The following is a 17218-nucleotide window of genomic DNA, read 5'->3' on the forward strand; positions in this document are numbered from 1 at the left end:
CGGAACCCAAAGCTGGGGATGTGGAGAAGCCGGAGCTTCTTTGCGTTTGGACGCTGGCCCCGGAAGTGGCGAGGGCGGGGTCAACACTGGCGAGTAAAGTCCTCTGACTTGGGAAGATGCTGCTGGACCTTTCGGAGGAGCATAAAGAGCACCTGGCCTTTCTGCCGCAAGTGGACAGCACGGGTCAGGGGACGCGGCCGCGGAGGGTGGTGTTCTGTGGTCTGGGGGCGGGGGGAACAAGGGGTGTGCCCGGCGCTCACGGTCGCCTGGTTTCCCTTGCAGTGGTCGCCGAGTTTGGGCGGATTGCGGTGGAATTCCTGAGGCGAGGCTCGAACCCCAAGATCTACGAAGGCGCCGCCAGTAAGCCTGAGAGGGGCACTTCGCGGGGAAGTGCGGGCCATTCTTTGGCACCCTGGAGAGATAGGGGTTTTTGCAGCTCCAATGGTCTAGTTCTCATTGTGGTAGAATAAAAGCAGAAAGGCTCTTCAGGGCGCAAATCCTGCCCATCCCCTAAGTAGCTTTGAGATTTTTAAAGCTTCTATTAAGTCGGTGTTGTCATCCGTAAAATGGATATACTACCATCTGCCAGAGATACTATGATGCTTAAATGCACCAAAGCGTGTGAAATAGTTGGGTGAGCCATTAATATCATGCAAGCGTTTGGTTATAATTAGTTCAAATATCCGCTTTTGCTGCAGTATTGTTTTGTCCCTGCCGGACAGGGTAGTTTCTGAGATTGTCAGCCCTTGAATTCCACTTATGCCAGACTTGAAGTAGCTGGACATTCAAGAGAAGGACTAAGGACTGTATGCCTGATGCTAGTCTGTCTCCACGGGTCTGCATTTTGAAAAGAAGGTTACACAGCGGCAAATACCCAAAGCATTTGTCCAGCAGTGGAGAATGAACAGGAGTCTATTACTAAGTCATTATTTTTCATCGTAGTGTTTGAAAATATGGAATAATGGATAATATTTATTCCTAAATAAGAATTTGAATACAAGGATAAATATCACACAATAATTTATTTGCTTTTTTTTTCTTTTTTCCCAGGAAAACTAAATGTGAGCAGTGACACTGTCCAGCATGGTGTGGAAGGATTAACATACCTCCTCACTGAAAGCTCGAAGCTTATGGTAAGGGCTTCTGTGGAGTGTTTGTATTTCTTCAACCTTAAAAAGCTCCAGTATACTCTGCATCATAGCCTCATAGCCCTGGCAGGCACCTGCTTATTTTAGTAATGTTGTTAATGGTTTATAATTGATTTAGTGAAGCCATGCCTAAACAATATGGCTGTAATGTGATCTGCTGGTATGAAAGCCTCTTGCTAATATAAATTAGAATTCCCTCTAATTCTGCATGTTATTAAGCCATATACAATAGTGGGTATTCTAGGAAGGGGGAGGAATAAATGATTTTTTTATTTTTATTTTTTATTTCTTTGCATATTAGCAGTATCTGACTTGACGGAGAATAGGAGAGAAACTGGGCATTTAAAAAAAATTTTTTTTAACGTTTATTTATTTTTGAGAGACAGAGACAGAGCACGAGTGGGGGAGGGGCAGAGAGGGAGACACAGAATCGGAAGCAGGCTCCAGGCTCTGAGCTGTCAGCACAGAGCCCAACATGGAGCTCAAACCCACAAGCTGTGAGATCATGACCTGAGCTGAAGTCAGAAGCCCAACTGACTGAGCCCCCAGGCACCCTGAGAAACTGGGCATTTTAATAATTCTTTTTATGCTTTAATACAAGTATTTTTATGTATCAGAAACTCAGACTTCAAAATGGTGGGTAAGAGTTATCTCTATAAAGGATGTTGTTTCTTTTACCAGGCAGAAAAGAATTAGGAGATATCATATTCTTTTGTGTATATCAAATATTTTAGCATTTCTAGACAAACATAAATTTGATGTTCTGTTAAACTTGCTTCACTTTCAGATTTCTGAACTGGATTTCCAAGATTCTGTTTTTGTTCTGGGATTCTCTGAAGAATTGAACAAATTATTGCTTCAGCTTTATCTAGACAACAGAAAAGAGATCAGAACTATTCTGAGTGAATTGGCACCAGACCTTCCCACTTACCACAGCCTTGAATGGAGACTAGATGTACAGGTATGGTTTTTTTCCCCCCCACCTGACAAACTATAAGATTAATTTTGGTTCTATGTCCTCAGGCTTATTGTATTCTTTACCACCTTAACTGAACTTTGGTTTGAAACTTTATTTTTTTAATGTTTATTCTGAGACCATTTTACAAATAGTTCATTTTCTGATATGCTTAATGTGTTTACATCAGTTTCACTTGCAAAGTTTGTAACAAATAGGTTCTTTTGGTAAGGAGATGGTCATGCAAATTTTTAAAGCGGTATTTGATTTTTAAAAACTTTTATGCCTAAGCAAAACATACATGGATTAAAGTGCATACATCATTGTATAGCTCAGTGAATTATCACATGGTAAAAACACCCATAAAACCAAGACTTGCCCATGACAGGCACCCCAAAAGCATCCTCTTTGCTTCTTACCAATTCTCCTTCTTTCCTTTCCAAAGGTTAACGAGCACCCTGACTTCAAATACATAGATTACTTTCACTTGTTCTTTAACTTTCTATATATGAAATGATTCAGTAAATATTCTTTTGTGTCTGGCTGGTTTTACACATTATGTTTGTAAGATTCAGTCATTTGCAAAGCCACATTGATAACCGAAAGGGAGTTCTCAGACTCTTGTATGTAGCCCTTTATCAAGCAGTGACAGCTAATAGATGTTTATTGAATGTCATCATTTGCTGATTAGAGCTGTGCCAAATGCATTGGTACACAAAAGAAGTATGAGACATTTTCTCAATTGGAAAAGATGCTATATACTCAGGGATATTAGGTGTTCTCAAAATAAGTAGTAATTATAGATAGTTATAAGTTACTGGAGGGGGGGAATATAGTTGTATACATAAAGTTACAGCTATGTACTGTACTTCACAAACATAGCTTAGGTCGTTCAGTGGATGCTTGCAGAATCCAGGAAACCTTCAACAAAAGGAGGTAAAATTTCAGAAGGGTCAATAAATAGAGAAAACCAGGGTTAATGTTCTTGGAAGAGGAGGCAGCATAAGCATAAGGGAATGAGCTTTGAATAGGTTGCACACTAGTTCCCAAACTTGACTGCATATTGGAAAGGCCTGGATAGTCTTAAAATATTTTCGTATCTATGTTCCGCCCCCAGAGATTCTGCTTTATTGTTAAGGGGTTTGGTCCGAGCATCAGAATTTTTTAGAGTTCTGCTTGTTACCCAGGTAATTCTAATTTGCAATAAAGTTTGTAAATTACTGTTATAGTGGATTCTTCCTGATTTGAATGGTGGTAAGATGGTCCAAACAGGATACAGAAATTCAGTTAGAGGGTTTAGCAGTTATAATCCAGTGTAATGAGTGCTTGAATAGGTATAAACACAGGGTATGGTATAAACCAGATTGTAGGCTCTATGAGGGCAGGTACTGTGTCTTGTTCAGTACTGTGTCCCCAGCACAATGCCTGGTACATAATAGGCATTCAGTGCTGAATATAAAAAAGTGGGGGAGGGTAAGTAGCTTCTTAAATTATTTATCAAATATTTCTTGTACAGTTATCATGTGTTAGGTATTGTGGATTTAAAGAATCAGACACAGTTCGTGCTCTTGGAGACATCATAAGCAGCAAATCCTGTGGGGCTATGGGAAGGAGGAGATCACTGTGGCCAAGCTTCTATGTTTAGGTCCTTTCATAATAACCAGGTGGAGGAGATGTGAGATGGTCATGTTTATGAGATTCAGTAGTAATTTATCTTGTAAATCTTTAGCTCTCTCTTGGGTGTAGGTAATTTCTGACTTTTGGGTTCTGGTAGCCCATAGAAGTTATTTTTTTGGCTTTATCGATTTGCATTGAGTTTTTCCATTATGAAGACATTTTTAGAAATTAGAAACAAGCAATTGAATTTTCTAAAACTTGGGAGAGCTCATTTACCCAGTGCAATGGGTTTGAATAGTGTGTTACTGCAAGAACTAATATAGTTTAAAGTTGAGTGTATACTGAATGAATATTGCTTCATGTGGTAAAATGCGTTTAAGGGGTAAAAAAGCTACTTAGAGAACTAATTGATTTTCTGAGCTCATTAGTCAAAATTATTACAAGGGATTTTAATTGGAGTAGATTCTTCTTTATAGGAGGAAGACTTGTCAGGTGAAGATCAGCTGAATTGCTAGGAAACTAGTGACAAGTTACAGGACGTTTCGTTTTTGAGTAACTGATTTGTCTCATGGACACTGGTAGTGAATGGACAATTACCATCTAATTGTGCAGTTGCTTATGAGAAATACATTAATCATCATCGTTCAGTTTCTAGTAGAAACATTTCCCTTCATAAGTTGCCAGCACAATTAATGCACTTAATAACATAAGTAAATTGAATGCATCTGAGATTGGTGAGGGACGATTTACCTTTAGGACTGATCCATTTAAATTGCTTTTGTTATTTTTACAAAGAGAAGGACAGAACATAAGTTCTAATCAGGAACCTTGTGGGCTACTGTTCTTTATCCTGTAGTAGTGTCCTTGAAATTCATTTCTGAGAAAAAAATTAGGTCTAAATATGTCTTACTAGGTGTTTGTTAGGGATGTTGTATAACCTTCATCTGGAAATTTTAAAGAATGATATAGATGCTTATTTGTAAAGGATATTAATTTAGGTATGTTGTGTAAAAGTTTGAGGATAGATTGAGGCTTTGGATGAAAAATTTATGGTTTATGGTTTATACACCTAGATACATTTGGTCCCTGTCTATCAATGCAGATATAGAGGAAAAAGAAGTATAAACAATGTGTAAGTGAATCAATAAGTAGTATTTTCAGTCATCATATTTATAGTTTACCTATCTTTCATATCTATAATTTTCTGTACTGGAGAAATGATCTTAAAGAGACACTTTAACTTATAAGTATCTGTATTATTTTGGGGACTGGCTCACTCAAGGGGATTGACCTGTTGTTTCCAAATTATTTTTAGACATTAAATTTCAGTATCGTGGGTTCTTTTGGAAGCCAGATCACCTAGAATTAATTGGAAGAAGTTATTAGTCAGAATATTCTGTGTTGTGGTATAAATTAATCCTGAAATCTCAGGGTTAGATTTTTGCTCACTCGGAAGTCTCTTCAATTGGGCTTCTTGTCCTTTTGACGTGACTCCAATAATTTTAGGTAACAATCTTGCTTTCCTGTATAGCAAGATGTTTCAGGCTCAATCTTGCACAGTTGTTATCCCAGACCTCTAATCAGTTACTCCTTTAAGGAGCTCCTGGCTCCTTTTAAGGAAGAATGGTCTTTAGAGAACAGTTGGTGCTAGAGCTAAATGCCTTCGCTTTCAAGTTAGCCATTGTTTCTAGTAGTTTTCTTTTTTTTCTTTTAAAAATATGTCAATAATACTTTTTTAAAAAATTCAGAATATATCATACAAATAAAGATTATAGATACTCAGTTTAAAGAATAATAATAAAACAAGTACCCATTGCCAAGCTTAAGAAATACACTGAGGGGCACCTGAGTGGCTCAGTTGGTTAAACATCTGACTTAAGCTCAGGTCATGATCTCGATGTTCATGAGTTCAAGCCCTGAGTCAGGCTCTTTGCTGACAGCCTGGAGCCTGCTTCAGATTCTGTCTCCCTCTCTCACTGCCCCTCCCCCACTCGCACTCTGTGTCTCTCTTTCTCAAAAATAAATAATTTAATTGTTTTTTAAAAGAAATACAATGAAACCATCTGTGACCTACCACAGTTACAACCCCTCACACTTCCCTGAGGTAACCATTTTCCTGAATTTGATGTTAATCCTTTCTTTATAGTTTCTGGGGTTTTTTCCCCATTTGGCAAGTGAGTACTTTATCTCTTTTTAATTTTTTTTAATTTACATCCAAATTAGTTAGCATATGGTGCAACAATTAGTTTAACACATTTTTTTCATTAAACTTTAGTTTTTATTTTCTTTTTAGAATTATCCATGACAATTTATATTGCTGTAGTTTGTTTCTTTTCATTGACATTTAGTAAGCATTTTATTTTTAGGAATATTCTCAATACACCCATTCTGTTGTTAAAGAGTATTTGAAATGTTTCTAATTTTTGACTCTTGGAAACAAATACTATTGTGAATATACGTATATATGTAAGAATTCAAGGTATATACCTAGGAGTGGAATTGATGGTACTATTATATTGTTTTCCAAAGTTATTCTCTTACCACTCTGACCAGCAGTGGATGAGAGTTCCCATTCCTATCACTTGCAGTGCCCCACATGGGCAGGTTTTTAATTCTCGCCAGTCTGATATGTGTAAAATAGTATGTTATGTTTTTATTGCCATTTTCCTAATTACTAATAAAAAGTTGAACATGTTTTCCTATGTTTATCTATTTGTGTTACTTCTTTTGTGAATTGCTTACTTAGGTCTTCTGCACATTTTTCTTGGTCTTATGGGGTTTGTTGTTGTTTTTAATCAGAACATTCTGATTAAATTTCATGCATTCTGAATACTGATCTTTTGTTGGGGGAGGGGGTTCTATGCGTCATAAAATATCTTATCAGTTTGTGGATTGTTTTTCCACCATCTTTAGGTATTCTTGAAAGAAAGTGTTAATAATTTGAATGTATTTCAGCTTATCAGGTTTTTTCTTTGTGGTTTGTGCCTTTTACATCATGTTTAAGAAATCCTTCTGCCCGGCAAGGTTGCATATACATTGTCATGCCTTTTTTCTTTCCGAAGGTTTCAAAGTTGATTTTTCATTTTGAAGTCTATGATTTATATGAAATTTGACTTTTGTATATGATATAAGGTAATTATAAATATTATATGTTCAGCATGATAATTAGTTATTCTCTTACTCCATTTAAAATGAAGCTTGCAAGCAGAAGCCTCAGGCAACAGATAAAACCATCAGTGACTATAAAGCTACACCTTAATCAGAATGGAGATCACAACACCAAAGTTCTGCAGACAGACCCAGCCACTCTGCTCCATTTGGTTCAGCAATTGGAACAAGCATTGGAGGAGATGAAAACAAACCACTGTAGGAGAGTTGTGCGCAATATCAAGTAGTTCCAGTTTTCAGGACTGGAATCACTGAATCACTCACGTATTGATAATGCGACAGTTACTTTTTTAATTTTTTATTAATTACAGTGATAAATACATTTAGTTCCCATGAAATTTCTTTTTCTATGACAAGATATTGAGGTCATGATCAAAAGCTAAAGTTAAGGGGTGCCTGGGTGGCTCAGTTGGTTAAGCGTCTGACTCTTCATTTGGGCTCAGGTCATGATCTCACAGTTCATGTGATCAAGCCCTGCGTTGGGCTCTGCGCTATTAGCGTGGAGATTTTCTCTCCCTTTCTCTCTGGGCTTCCCCTGCTCGCACTCTGTCGCTCTCTCAAAATAAATAAATAAACATTAAAAAAAAAACAAACAAACAAACGCTAGAGTAAAGTTCCTTTCCTGGTGCTAAATGTGGTCTGTTTCTTGACTAATTAAGATGTATTTTATATGTTAAAAGTGTATGTACAATTGAATCAACTGGAAGTGAATCTGTCCTATTCATATCTTTGGTGTATATGAATGTCTTTTATTCGTACTTCTTTTGATTGCTTAACCTGACTGTTCTTTATTGACCAAAATTTGAAAATAAAATTCACAGTGTAATGTTACTGCTATTCAGAATATTTTTAGACAGTTCATTGTTTTTGACTTTTAAAAGCACCCACAATGTTAGTAGCTATGGAATAGTTGGAAGTAAATATGAATTTTTTTAAATGCTACATTGTTTAGGGGGTTCATGCATTTTTCCTGGTTAGTAAAGGTAATAAATACTATGTTGCTTAAGTTTGAGTTGTCATGGCTAATTTGCTTAAATAGTACTCAAATTTGTGTGATCATATATTACATTTTATCAAGGACCACTTTTTTTCCCTAGTATGCAAAGCATCTAAGAGACACGCTGTCATTTACATTTATACACAGTGAATGTAAGAGTAATATAATCACTTATTAATTATCTAAATATAAATTACTGTGACTTTTTGTCATTTTTTTTGGATGCAGTATATAAAAAGGGCAGGAGTCCATGTTTACTACATGTAAATATCCCTTCTTCTTTACAAACTTGATTTGTTTGTTTTTTAGTAAACTGTCGGCTTGAAAAACTCAAGATACTGATGTGTCGAGTACAGGGACACAGGGAGACTTAAGGAGTAGCAGACTTAAGGAGAAAAAAAAAACACAAGGGTGGAAATGGGGGTTCAGTCTTAAATGTATATATATCTTATTCTGAGAGCCTCATCCCCATGGAGCAATCCAGGAACGCCTTTAGAGCCATCAGACTCAAAGCTGCAATCTGGGTTCTATCAATGCCTTGCATCCTAAGAATTAGAGATTTTCGGGTCAGAGTGACATTGTGTTTCTTCTCATAAGAGAGAGTCGGTAAAAATGAACTATTGGGACCTCATCAAAATAAAAAGCTTCTGCACAGTGAAGGAAACAGCAAAACAGCAAAACTAAAAGGCAACCGACAGAATGGGAGAAGATACTTGCAAACGACATATCAGATAAAGGGTTAGCATACAAAATCTATAAAGAACTTATCAAACTCAACACCCAAAAAATAAATAATACAGTGAAGAAACGGGCAGAAGACATGAATAGACACTTCTCCAATGAAGACATCCAGATGGCCAACCGACACATGAAAAAATGCTCCACATCACTCATCATCAGGGAAATACAAATCAAAAGCACAATGAGATACCACCTCACACCTGTCAGAATGGCTAACATTAACAACTCAGGCAACCATACATGTTAGCAAAGATGTGGAGAAAGAGGATCTCTTTTGCCCTGCTGGTGGGAATGAACACTGGGGCAGCCACTCTGGAAAACAGTATGGAGGTTCCTCAAAAAATTAAAACTAGAACTACCCTACGACCCAGCAATTGCACTACTGGGTATTTATCCACAAGATACAAGTGTGCTGTTTTGAAGGGAAACATGCACCCCCATGTTTAGAGCAGCACTATCAACAATAGCCAAAGTATAAGAAGAGCCCAAATGTCCATCAATGGATGAATGGATAAAGAAGATGTGGGGGGTATATATATATATATATATATACACCGTGTATATATACAACGGAGTATTACTCGGCAATCAAAAAAAATTAAATCTTGCCATTTGCAACAACGTGGATGGAACTAGAGGGTGTTATGCTAAGCGAAATTAGAGAAAGCTATCATATGACTTCACTCATATGAGGACTTTAACATACAAAACAGATGAACATAAGGGAAGGGAAGCAAAAATAATAAAAGGGAGGGGGACAAACATATAAGAGACTCTTAAATACGGAGAACAAACAGTTACTGAAGGGGCTGTGGGAGGGGGTATGGACTAAATGAGTAAGGGGCATTTAGGAATCTACTCCTGAAATCATTGTTGCACTATATGCTAACTAACTTGCATGTAAATTTTAAAAAGTAAATAAAAATTAAAAAAATAAAAAAGAGTCTGGGGGTGCCTGGGTGGCTCAGTTGTTAAGCATCTGACTTCGGCTCAGGTCATGATCTCATGGTTCAGGAGTTCGAGTCCCGCATCGAGTGAGCTTGAACACCCCCTTCGGGTGAGCCCTGCTGCTCTTTCTCTCTCTCTCTCTCTCTTTCTCTGCCCCTTGCTCACTTGCACCCTCTCTCTCTCTCTCTAAAAAAAAGAGAGAGAGAGAGAATCTAGTAGGGAACAGAGACCAGTGGAAGAAAAGCACAATTTTAATTGCTACCCATTTAATTGTCACAGGTATATGTTCTGCAGTGGCAAAATAACTAATATTAGATATTAACTATAATCAAATAATTTTTAACAATTATGATAACTTGGTTAATGAAGCTTTCATGTTAACAACCTCACAAACTAAAAAAAACACTTTATATATTACATGAAGTGATAGTAGGATGTCATCAGGTTTAAAAGCAACATGCCTGCCAACATTCTGTGAGGCTTCTTATTTATCCACATTTGGTAGAAGATAAGCAGGTCTGACCCCAGCCAAGATTGAAATAATAGCACTGTGTCCCTTCAAGGCAACCTTTCTTCTATATCCACTGATCTAACCCCAGTCAAAACAAGAAAGCAGGTACTAGTCTTTTGTTATTTGTGTCAAGCTCCCCTGGCCTCCTTTCTCCGTACCTTATTCTTTCTGATGTACTGCCTTCTTTACGCTTTTGGGCCAGAATGAATTGGGAGCAGTCTGCTAACTCTTTGAACGTGAGGCTCACTTTTAGTACAGGACACTGAGTAAGCCTATTTCTTTTCTTGTTTAAACATTCCACATCCTTAGAAACTCCCTTGCCCTGTTTTATGGCACATTGGTTATTTTTTTTTTTTTTTTTTTTTTGTAGCTAATATATGAACATATTTTCTGCTGATGTAATCACTGTTCTGTGCTCCTGTATGAGCAGGTATCATGACTCTGGGTAATGTGCCTTTCTATCTTTATCTCAATTTTTAGTAAGTCATTGTGGATTATAAGTATGTTGATTTTTCAGGATTGCTGTATCGCCGCTCATGTCTCAAAACCAGAATAGTAACATATATCAGAACAGAGCTGTGAGTAGGGAATGACATATATATATATATATATATATATATATATATATATATATATATATATATCACAAAGTCTATATATACTTCACCCATTGGAAGTCTTTTTTGTGTTTCACAAGATTTCAGTGAGCTTTTTTTGTTATTGGTGTTACCAAGCTTAAGCAAATTTAAAGCAGCAAATTGGAAAGGTGGTGGGGATACCATAAAAACAAAATATACCTTTGAAAACTGAGAATCTGTTGCTAAGGAAAGTACGAAAAATCATTAAGAGTGTGTGAAGGATGTATGTGTGGAAGGATGTATGAGTCCTTAAAATTTATAACACTGTGAGGCTTTTAGGGTATAATCTTTGGAGAAAGTTAAGAGGTTAGTCTTTGGAACTGGACAAAAAGGGTGTAAATTTAGCATAATAAGATACAGCATAGTAACAGGGTTTAGAAAATAGTCGTGCAGACTGAGGATCTCATTATTTTATAGCTTTGAATTATGTTCTGTACACTTCCTAGTGGTTTCTGGGTGGTTAAGATTATAGCTGTTTCTTTTCCTTCTTAATTTCTGTAAGTTTGAATGACTCATTTAAAAAAAACAACAACTTTGGAATCTGAAGGGAGGAATAAAGATCATGGAATTTAAATACAATTTTAGTAATATTTTCATTCAAAATTTTAATTCTTGGAATGATATACACATAGCTCTCCAGAAAACTGAGCTATTCAAAACTACTCAGCCCCCAAAGGACTCAGGCTGAGAGTTGTACATATAGGGTTGGTCCTGACTCCCTTTTTTCTTTTTTTCCTTCATACTAGTGGGAAAAAAAAAATGAGACTCTCAAAACATTATTTAAGCCAATTCTTTTTCTACATAATATTACATCTAAATGAAGAATTACCTGTGTTCCTCTTTTTCTACATAATATTACATCTAAATGGAAAATTATCTGTATAGTTTTTAATCTCCAAAGGAAAACAAATAATACTTTGTAGTGTTTCACAGCCCTTATGGTCAAGAAGTTCTGCCAACTGCTGTATTAAAGTGTTCCTGCTCTACTATATCACTCTTCTCTGTATTTATTTTAATTTTATTTTTTAACATTTATTTTGGAAGAACAGAGAGTGCGGGGGAGCGGGGGGAGGGTAGAAAGGGAGACACAGAATCCAAAGCAGATTCCAGGCTCTGAGCTGTCAGCATAGATCCAGACGTGGGGCTCAAACCCACGAACTGTGAGATCATGGCCTGAGCTGAAGTCAGACGCTTAACCAACTGAGCCACCCAGGCTATTTTTTGAATACATATATATATATATTTTTTAATTTTTTTTTCAACGTTTATTTATTTTTGGGACAGAGAGAGACAGAGCATGAACGGGGGAGGGGCAGAGAGAGAGGGAGACACAGAATCGGAAACAGGCTCCAGGCTCTGAGCCATCAGCCCAGAGCCTGGCGCGGGGCTCAAACTCACGGACCGCGAGATCGTGACCTGGCTGAAGTCGGATGCTTAACCGACTGCGCCACCCAGGCGCCCCTAAATACATATATATTTAAATGTATGTATTAAGTCCCTCCTTAACTTATCCTTCCACAGTTTACATAATCATAGGCTACTGTCCTCTCTTTATAAATGATAGAAAGTAGAGAGGCTACTGTCCTCTCTTTATAAATGAAAGAAAATATTTTCATGAAAAGAGTATCATACTACATTGCTTCTAATTTAAATGTATTTACTTTTAAAATCATCAAGGTTCCGACTCTTGATCTCGGCTTAGGTCCTGATCTCAGGGTTGTGAGTGCAAACCCTGCATTGGACTCCACACTGGGTGTGAAGCCTACTTAATAAAATTAAAAATAAATAAATAAAACTACCATGACTGTTGTATTCAAACTTAAATATTTCTCTTAAAAACAAAACAAGCAAGCCGAACTCCACCATTACTGTGGTTAGTTCAGTGAGTTTCACAAACTTTGAAAGTGATGTTTTAATTATAAAAGCAGAATAAGCCCATTATTTCTCTATTTTGCAAAAAATGTATATGATGGATGTAAGAAAACAATGATCTACCTTATGGCATTAAAATACATATTTAATGGTTCGATCAATGAATAGCAATGGCTCTTTTTCCCATGTTTGCATAGCTCTACCCCTCTCTGCCCAGGAACTCAAATGACTTAATTATGGTTGATAGGCACGAATCTATAAGATTCTACTTACCATATGGGGAAATATAGGGAAAGTAATTTTATCTTCTTAGTAGGCTTTAAGTAAAAGGGAGCATCACGAATACAAATAGCTACGTCAGAGTCCTCTGAAATTTGGCTACTACTTAAGTCATTGTCATTTTTAACTGAAGCCACTTTTTGTAAGATGAATTTTTTTATAATTATAGCATAAACTATGTTATCATAGGAAATATTACTAATTATGTAGCTGTCAGAGTGGGAGGCCATGCTCTTTTCTTGTTCTTGAGACTAAATTGACACTTTATTTGGAAAGACCACGATTTTCATTTTCCTCTCTTACAGTTACCATATTTTCTCTTTAAAAAAAAATTTTTTTTTAATGTTTATTTGCTATTGAGAGACAGAGCATGAGCATGGGAGGAGCAAAGAGAGGGGACACAGAATCTGAAACAGGCTCCAGGCTCTGAACTTTCAGCACAGAGCCCGATGCAGGGCTTGAACTCACAAACCGTGGACACTTAACCAACTGAGCCACCCAGGCGCGCCAAAGTTATCACATTTTCTCTTGCAGAACAATCTGCCCAACAACCAGCTAAAAAGAGGCAACACAAAAGGGATGTTTGCCCTTTCTCACAAACCATCTGAGGCATTTTACCTGTTTTATTCTTCATTTTTCTTACTCTTTTTTCTTATATTCAGCTATAATCCAGTCATTTATATATGTCATTGTGTTGATAGAGAAAACAAAGCAAATTTTAAAACCTTTTCTAGCTCATTCTTACAATGTTACCGATTCAGTTTTGTTAAATATTTATTAAGTGCTTTGAGTGACCCATGTTGTGTGTCAAACAAAGGATAAAGTCCTAATCTCAGTTTAGAATGCTCTCAGGCCATTCCATCCTTGAAGTAGTTTAATCCATAAACTTATAGATTCAGAAAGGAATTTCCTAAAGAGGCTGTTCTGAAGACGGGAAATTCCTATGGGCTTCTGTCTGTTAGAATCCCTTTTCCTTGAAATTCCACCATTTTCTGAAAGGTAAAACTCTAATGTGATTCAATAGCTAGAGCTGTAGAAGTGTGCAGAGGAAAGGATAGATCACTATGGAATATTGTGGAATACTTGGACCTGGTTAAGATGGCAGAAATTATCCTTACTTCCTTCCCATTAAATTGGGGTTCCTTGAGGTAACCAGAGGTGTGATGGGAAAAGCAAATTGAATTCTTGTTTTACCTGCATGCCAATGTTGTGATTGTCATAAATCCAATGAGAAGTGGATGCCTGTGGTTTGGAAGGAATGTGCTTAGTTCACAGAACGAAAAGGCTTCTTAGTTAACTCAAAGACTAAAAACACGGATTAAAATTCAAAGAATGAGGAAAAGAAAATCCAGGGAGGTCTTTTGAGTTTCACTGGGGCAAGTATAGATGGGGGGATATGATTTCCTGGCATGGTCTACAAACCATATGCTTTTATTGCAAATAAATAAGAAGGTCTTACAAAGCTCAAGTGAGTTTAAATGCTGCAACATCATAAAGTTGCTTGATTTGCAGCTAAGACTGTTGCACAATTCATAGAGCAAAAGAACTAAGAAAGACTGCTGGCAATATTTTTAGTACCCGCCCTCCCAAAAAAAGAGCAAGGCACCATATACTTTCCTAAGAGGGGGAAATGATATGAGCAGTGTAATTAAAATCTTTAATATTTAGACTCTTAAGGATGTAATTACTGGGTATTCTTTTCTATGCTTTTTTTCTTCTACTCTTTGTCTTTGCCCAGATATAAATACCAAGTTACATGCCTTTCTTAGGCTCTTACAAACCATTTCTTTTCACGCTAAATCTCATGAAGCCTCCTCTATTCCTTAAAAAAAAAAATTTTTTTTTGTAGAAATAATTCACATAAAGTTCACCCTTTCAAAGTGTACAATCTGGTGGTTTTTAGTATGTCCACAGAGTTGTACAACCATCCCTACTATCTGATTACAGCACTTTTTCATCACTCCAAAAAGATACACATATCCATCAGCTGTCACTTTCCATTCCCCCTCCATCCAGCCCCTGGCAACCGCTAATTTATGTTCTATGGATTTGCTTCTTCTGGACTTTTTATATAAGTAGAATTATATCGTATGTGGCTTTCTATGTCTGGCTTCCTAGCATTATGTTTTCAAGGTTCATGTCATAGCATGCATCAGGACTTCATCCTTTTAATGGGTGAAAAATATTCCACTGTGTAGATATTTTCTTGGTTTTTACAGTATTTGAGTCTTATTCTTGGTCTTACTATGGAATTAATCTGTTGCATTTTATTTTATAGTGTTTGTAGGAGAAACTCTGATAGATTTAGTCATGTATTTTCTACCATGATGGTTTCCTATCATTTTCTTCCCAGATACAAGTTAGAAAAGTCAGGGAACAGTTTCTTCCTAGCCAGTTATTAGTAGAGTTATTCTCCAGTGAACAGAGGTTTTAGTTTTAGTCTTATTCAAAGTTATACCAGATGGAGAATTCGTTAAACTGTTAAAGAGACTTTTAGCAGAAATCAGCTCCAGAAGCAATTAGATTAACATTGTATCTTTACTTTTATTTCAAAGATTTCCAGAGCTCCTGGGTGACTCAGTTGAGCGTCCCAACTCTTGATTTTGGCTCAGGTCATGATCCCAGGGTTATAGGATCAAGTCCTGCTTTGGGCTCTGCACTGAGCATGGAGCCTGAATAAGATTCTTTCTCTCTCTCTTGTTCTGTCTGCCTCTGCCCCTCTCCCCTGCTCTCTCTTTCTCTCTCTCTGTCTCCAAAATAACAACAACAATAACAATAATAAAATAAAAGATTTCCAACTAAAATGAGGAATGTTCTGTGAGCATTTTACATATTTAGAGAAGATAGGAAAGCAACTAAGGAGGATTTATGTCCTCCCATATTCATTTTGTGTATTTTCATATTAGTAAATATTTTTATATTTTATTTTAATATAAAAATAAATTTCATTTTAATACTATTTCATTTTAATAGTAAAACTATTAAAAATTTATAAAAATTGACTGTAATAGAACAGAGAAAAAGGCATTTACTTTTGTTTAAGTTTACTCCTCAGAATATTTGTAAACTAATTATGGGGATCTTTCGGACACCATTCTCTGGATAATGCAGCTGCTGAAGCCACTTGCCTTCTGGGACTGATAAGCTAGTGGATGGAATGGAAAGGTACGTAAACATTAACTCAGAGTGTGACTAGGCAGAGGAAGAGATACAACAAATAAGGAGCTCTGCATACATAAGAGAGGGAGTGAGTAGTTCTCACTAGGGGCATCAGGTAGGTACTCTTTTGCCCTTGATCATTTTCGCACTTTTGATCATTGCACCCCAAGTTACATTTGGGGAATAATCTCTTCCTAATTGAATTTTGCTTGGTGGGACTGTCAGAAAAGAGACGACACCTTTTGCTATTCATGCAGAACTTGTAAGTCTCTCTCCTGGGACTCTGAAACCTGAGGAATTAGAGAGAGTGGTTGACACAAATTCATTTTAGTGGCAGCCTTGCAGGATGCTTGAGACCTGTTCCATGGCCTCACAAAAATGTTCCTGTCGTTTAAGGGCCTGGTCTCAGAGCTACCCTTTTATTCAGTAGTGTACCTAATGTGTACAATACATTTGTTCTCTGTTTAGGTTAGGGTCTAAAGAACCCTAAGTGCTACAGAAGATAATGATACAATTAGATGAATTTTGTAAAATTGGCTACTTTATTTCATAAAGTGCAAGTTTTGTAAAATAGCTTTACAAATTGTCATTCATCTAAAAGTTAGACAATACTTTAAGATATAGGTTGACTAACAAACTCATAGTTAGGATCTCACAGTCTGATTAGTGAGACCAGATTCAAAAGAGTCTTTACTAGCGTTTTCCTTTTAATGTTCTGTTATTCCTTTTATTTGTTTTCTGTATCTCCTTTATTGTGTCTATAACCTGTTTCCTTAGAATTTAGAAAATCTGGTGGTTTCACTGAATCTTTTAGTTAGTATATCACAGTTTGCTTGTATAAATAAGATGAAAACATAAAATAGTAATTATCAAATGGAACAATGCCTAGACTAGCTCCTGGCACATAATAAAGAAATCAATGAGCAAATCAATGAGTAAATAAGAGTGATGAGTGAACAGTATATACAGTATACCCTGTGGAACTTCAGCGTAGAGAAAAAGCACTTCAGCTTGGAGTGGTCAGAGAAGTGTTTCTGAGTTGAGAGAAGGGCAGAAGTTGAGCAGATAGACGAGCAAGGTGAGCATTCTATGCCGATGAACAAGAACAAAGGCATGCAAGTGGAAAACCAGCAGCTGCACTTTTGTAAGCTGGAGCTGTGGTGTGCGTGGTGGCTGCTGCTTTTG

The 17218-nt window shown here is 36.8% G+C and overlaps 1 protein-coding gene across 1 annotated transcript; it reads left to right on the plus strand.

The window, feature by feature from the left end:
• Position 1: 1 nt before the first annotated feature.
• COMMD2 (COMM domain containing 2) lies at positions 2–7894 on the plus strand. Its single transcript, XM_045503305.1, has 5 exons — positions 2–183; positions 283–360; positions 1051–1133; positions 1936–2109; positions 6918–7894. The coding sequence occupies exons 1-5, from the start codon at positions 117–119 to the stop codon at positions 7113–7115; spliced, it is 600 nt and encodes a 199-aa protein (XP_045359261.1). The 5' UTR covers positions 2–116; the 3' UTR covers positions 7116–7894.
• Positions 7895–17218: the final 9324 nt, after the last annotated feature.

The sequence above is a fragment of the Leopardus geoffroyi genome, chromosome C2 (assembly GCF_018350155.1).
Source record: "Leopardus geoffroyi isolate Oge1 chromosome C2, O.geoffroyi_Oge1_pat1.0, whole genome shotgun sequence".
NCBI classification, from domain to species: Eukaryota; Metazoa; Chordata; class Mammalia; order Carnivora; family Felidae; genus Leopardus; species Leopardus geoffroyi.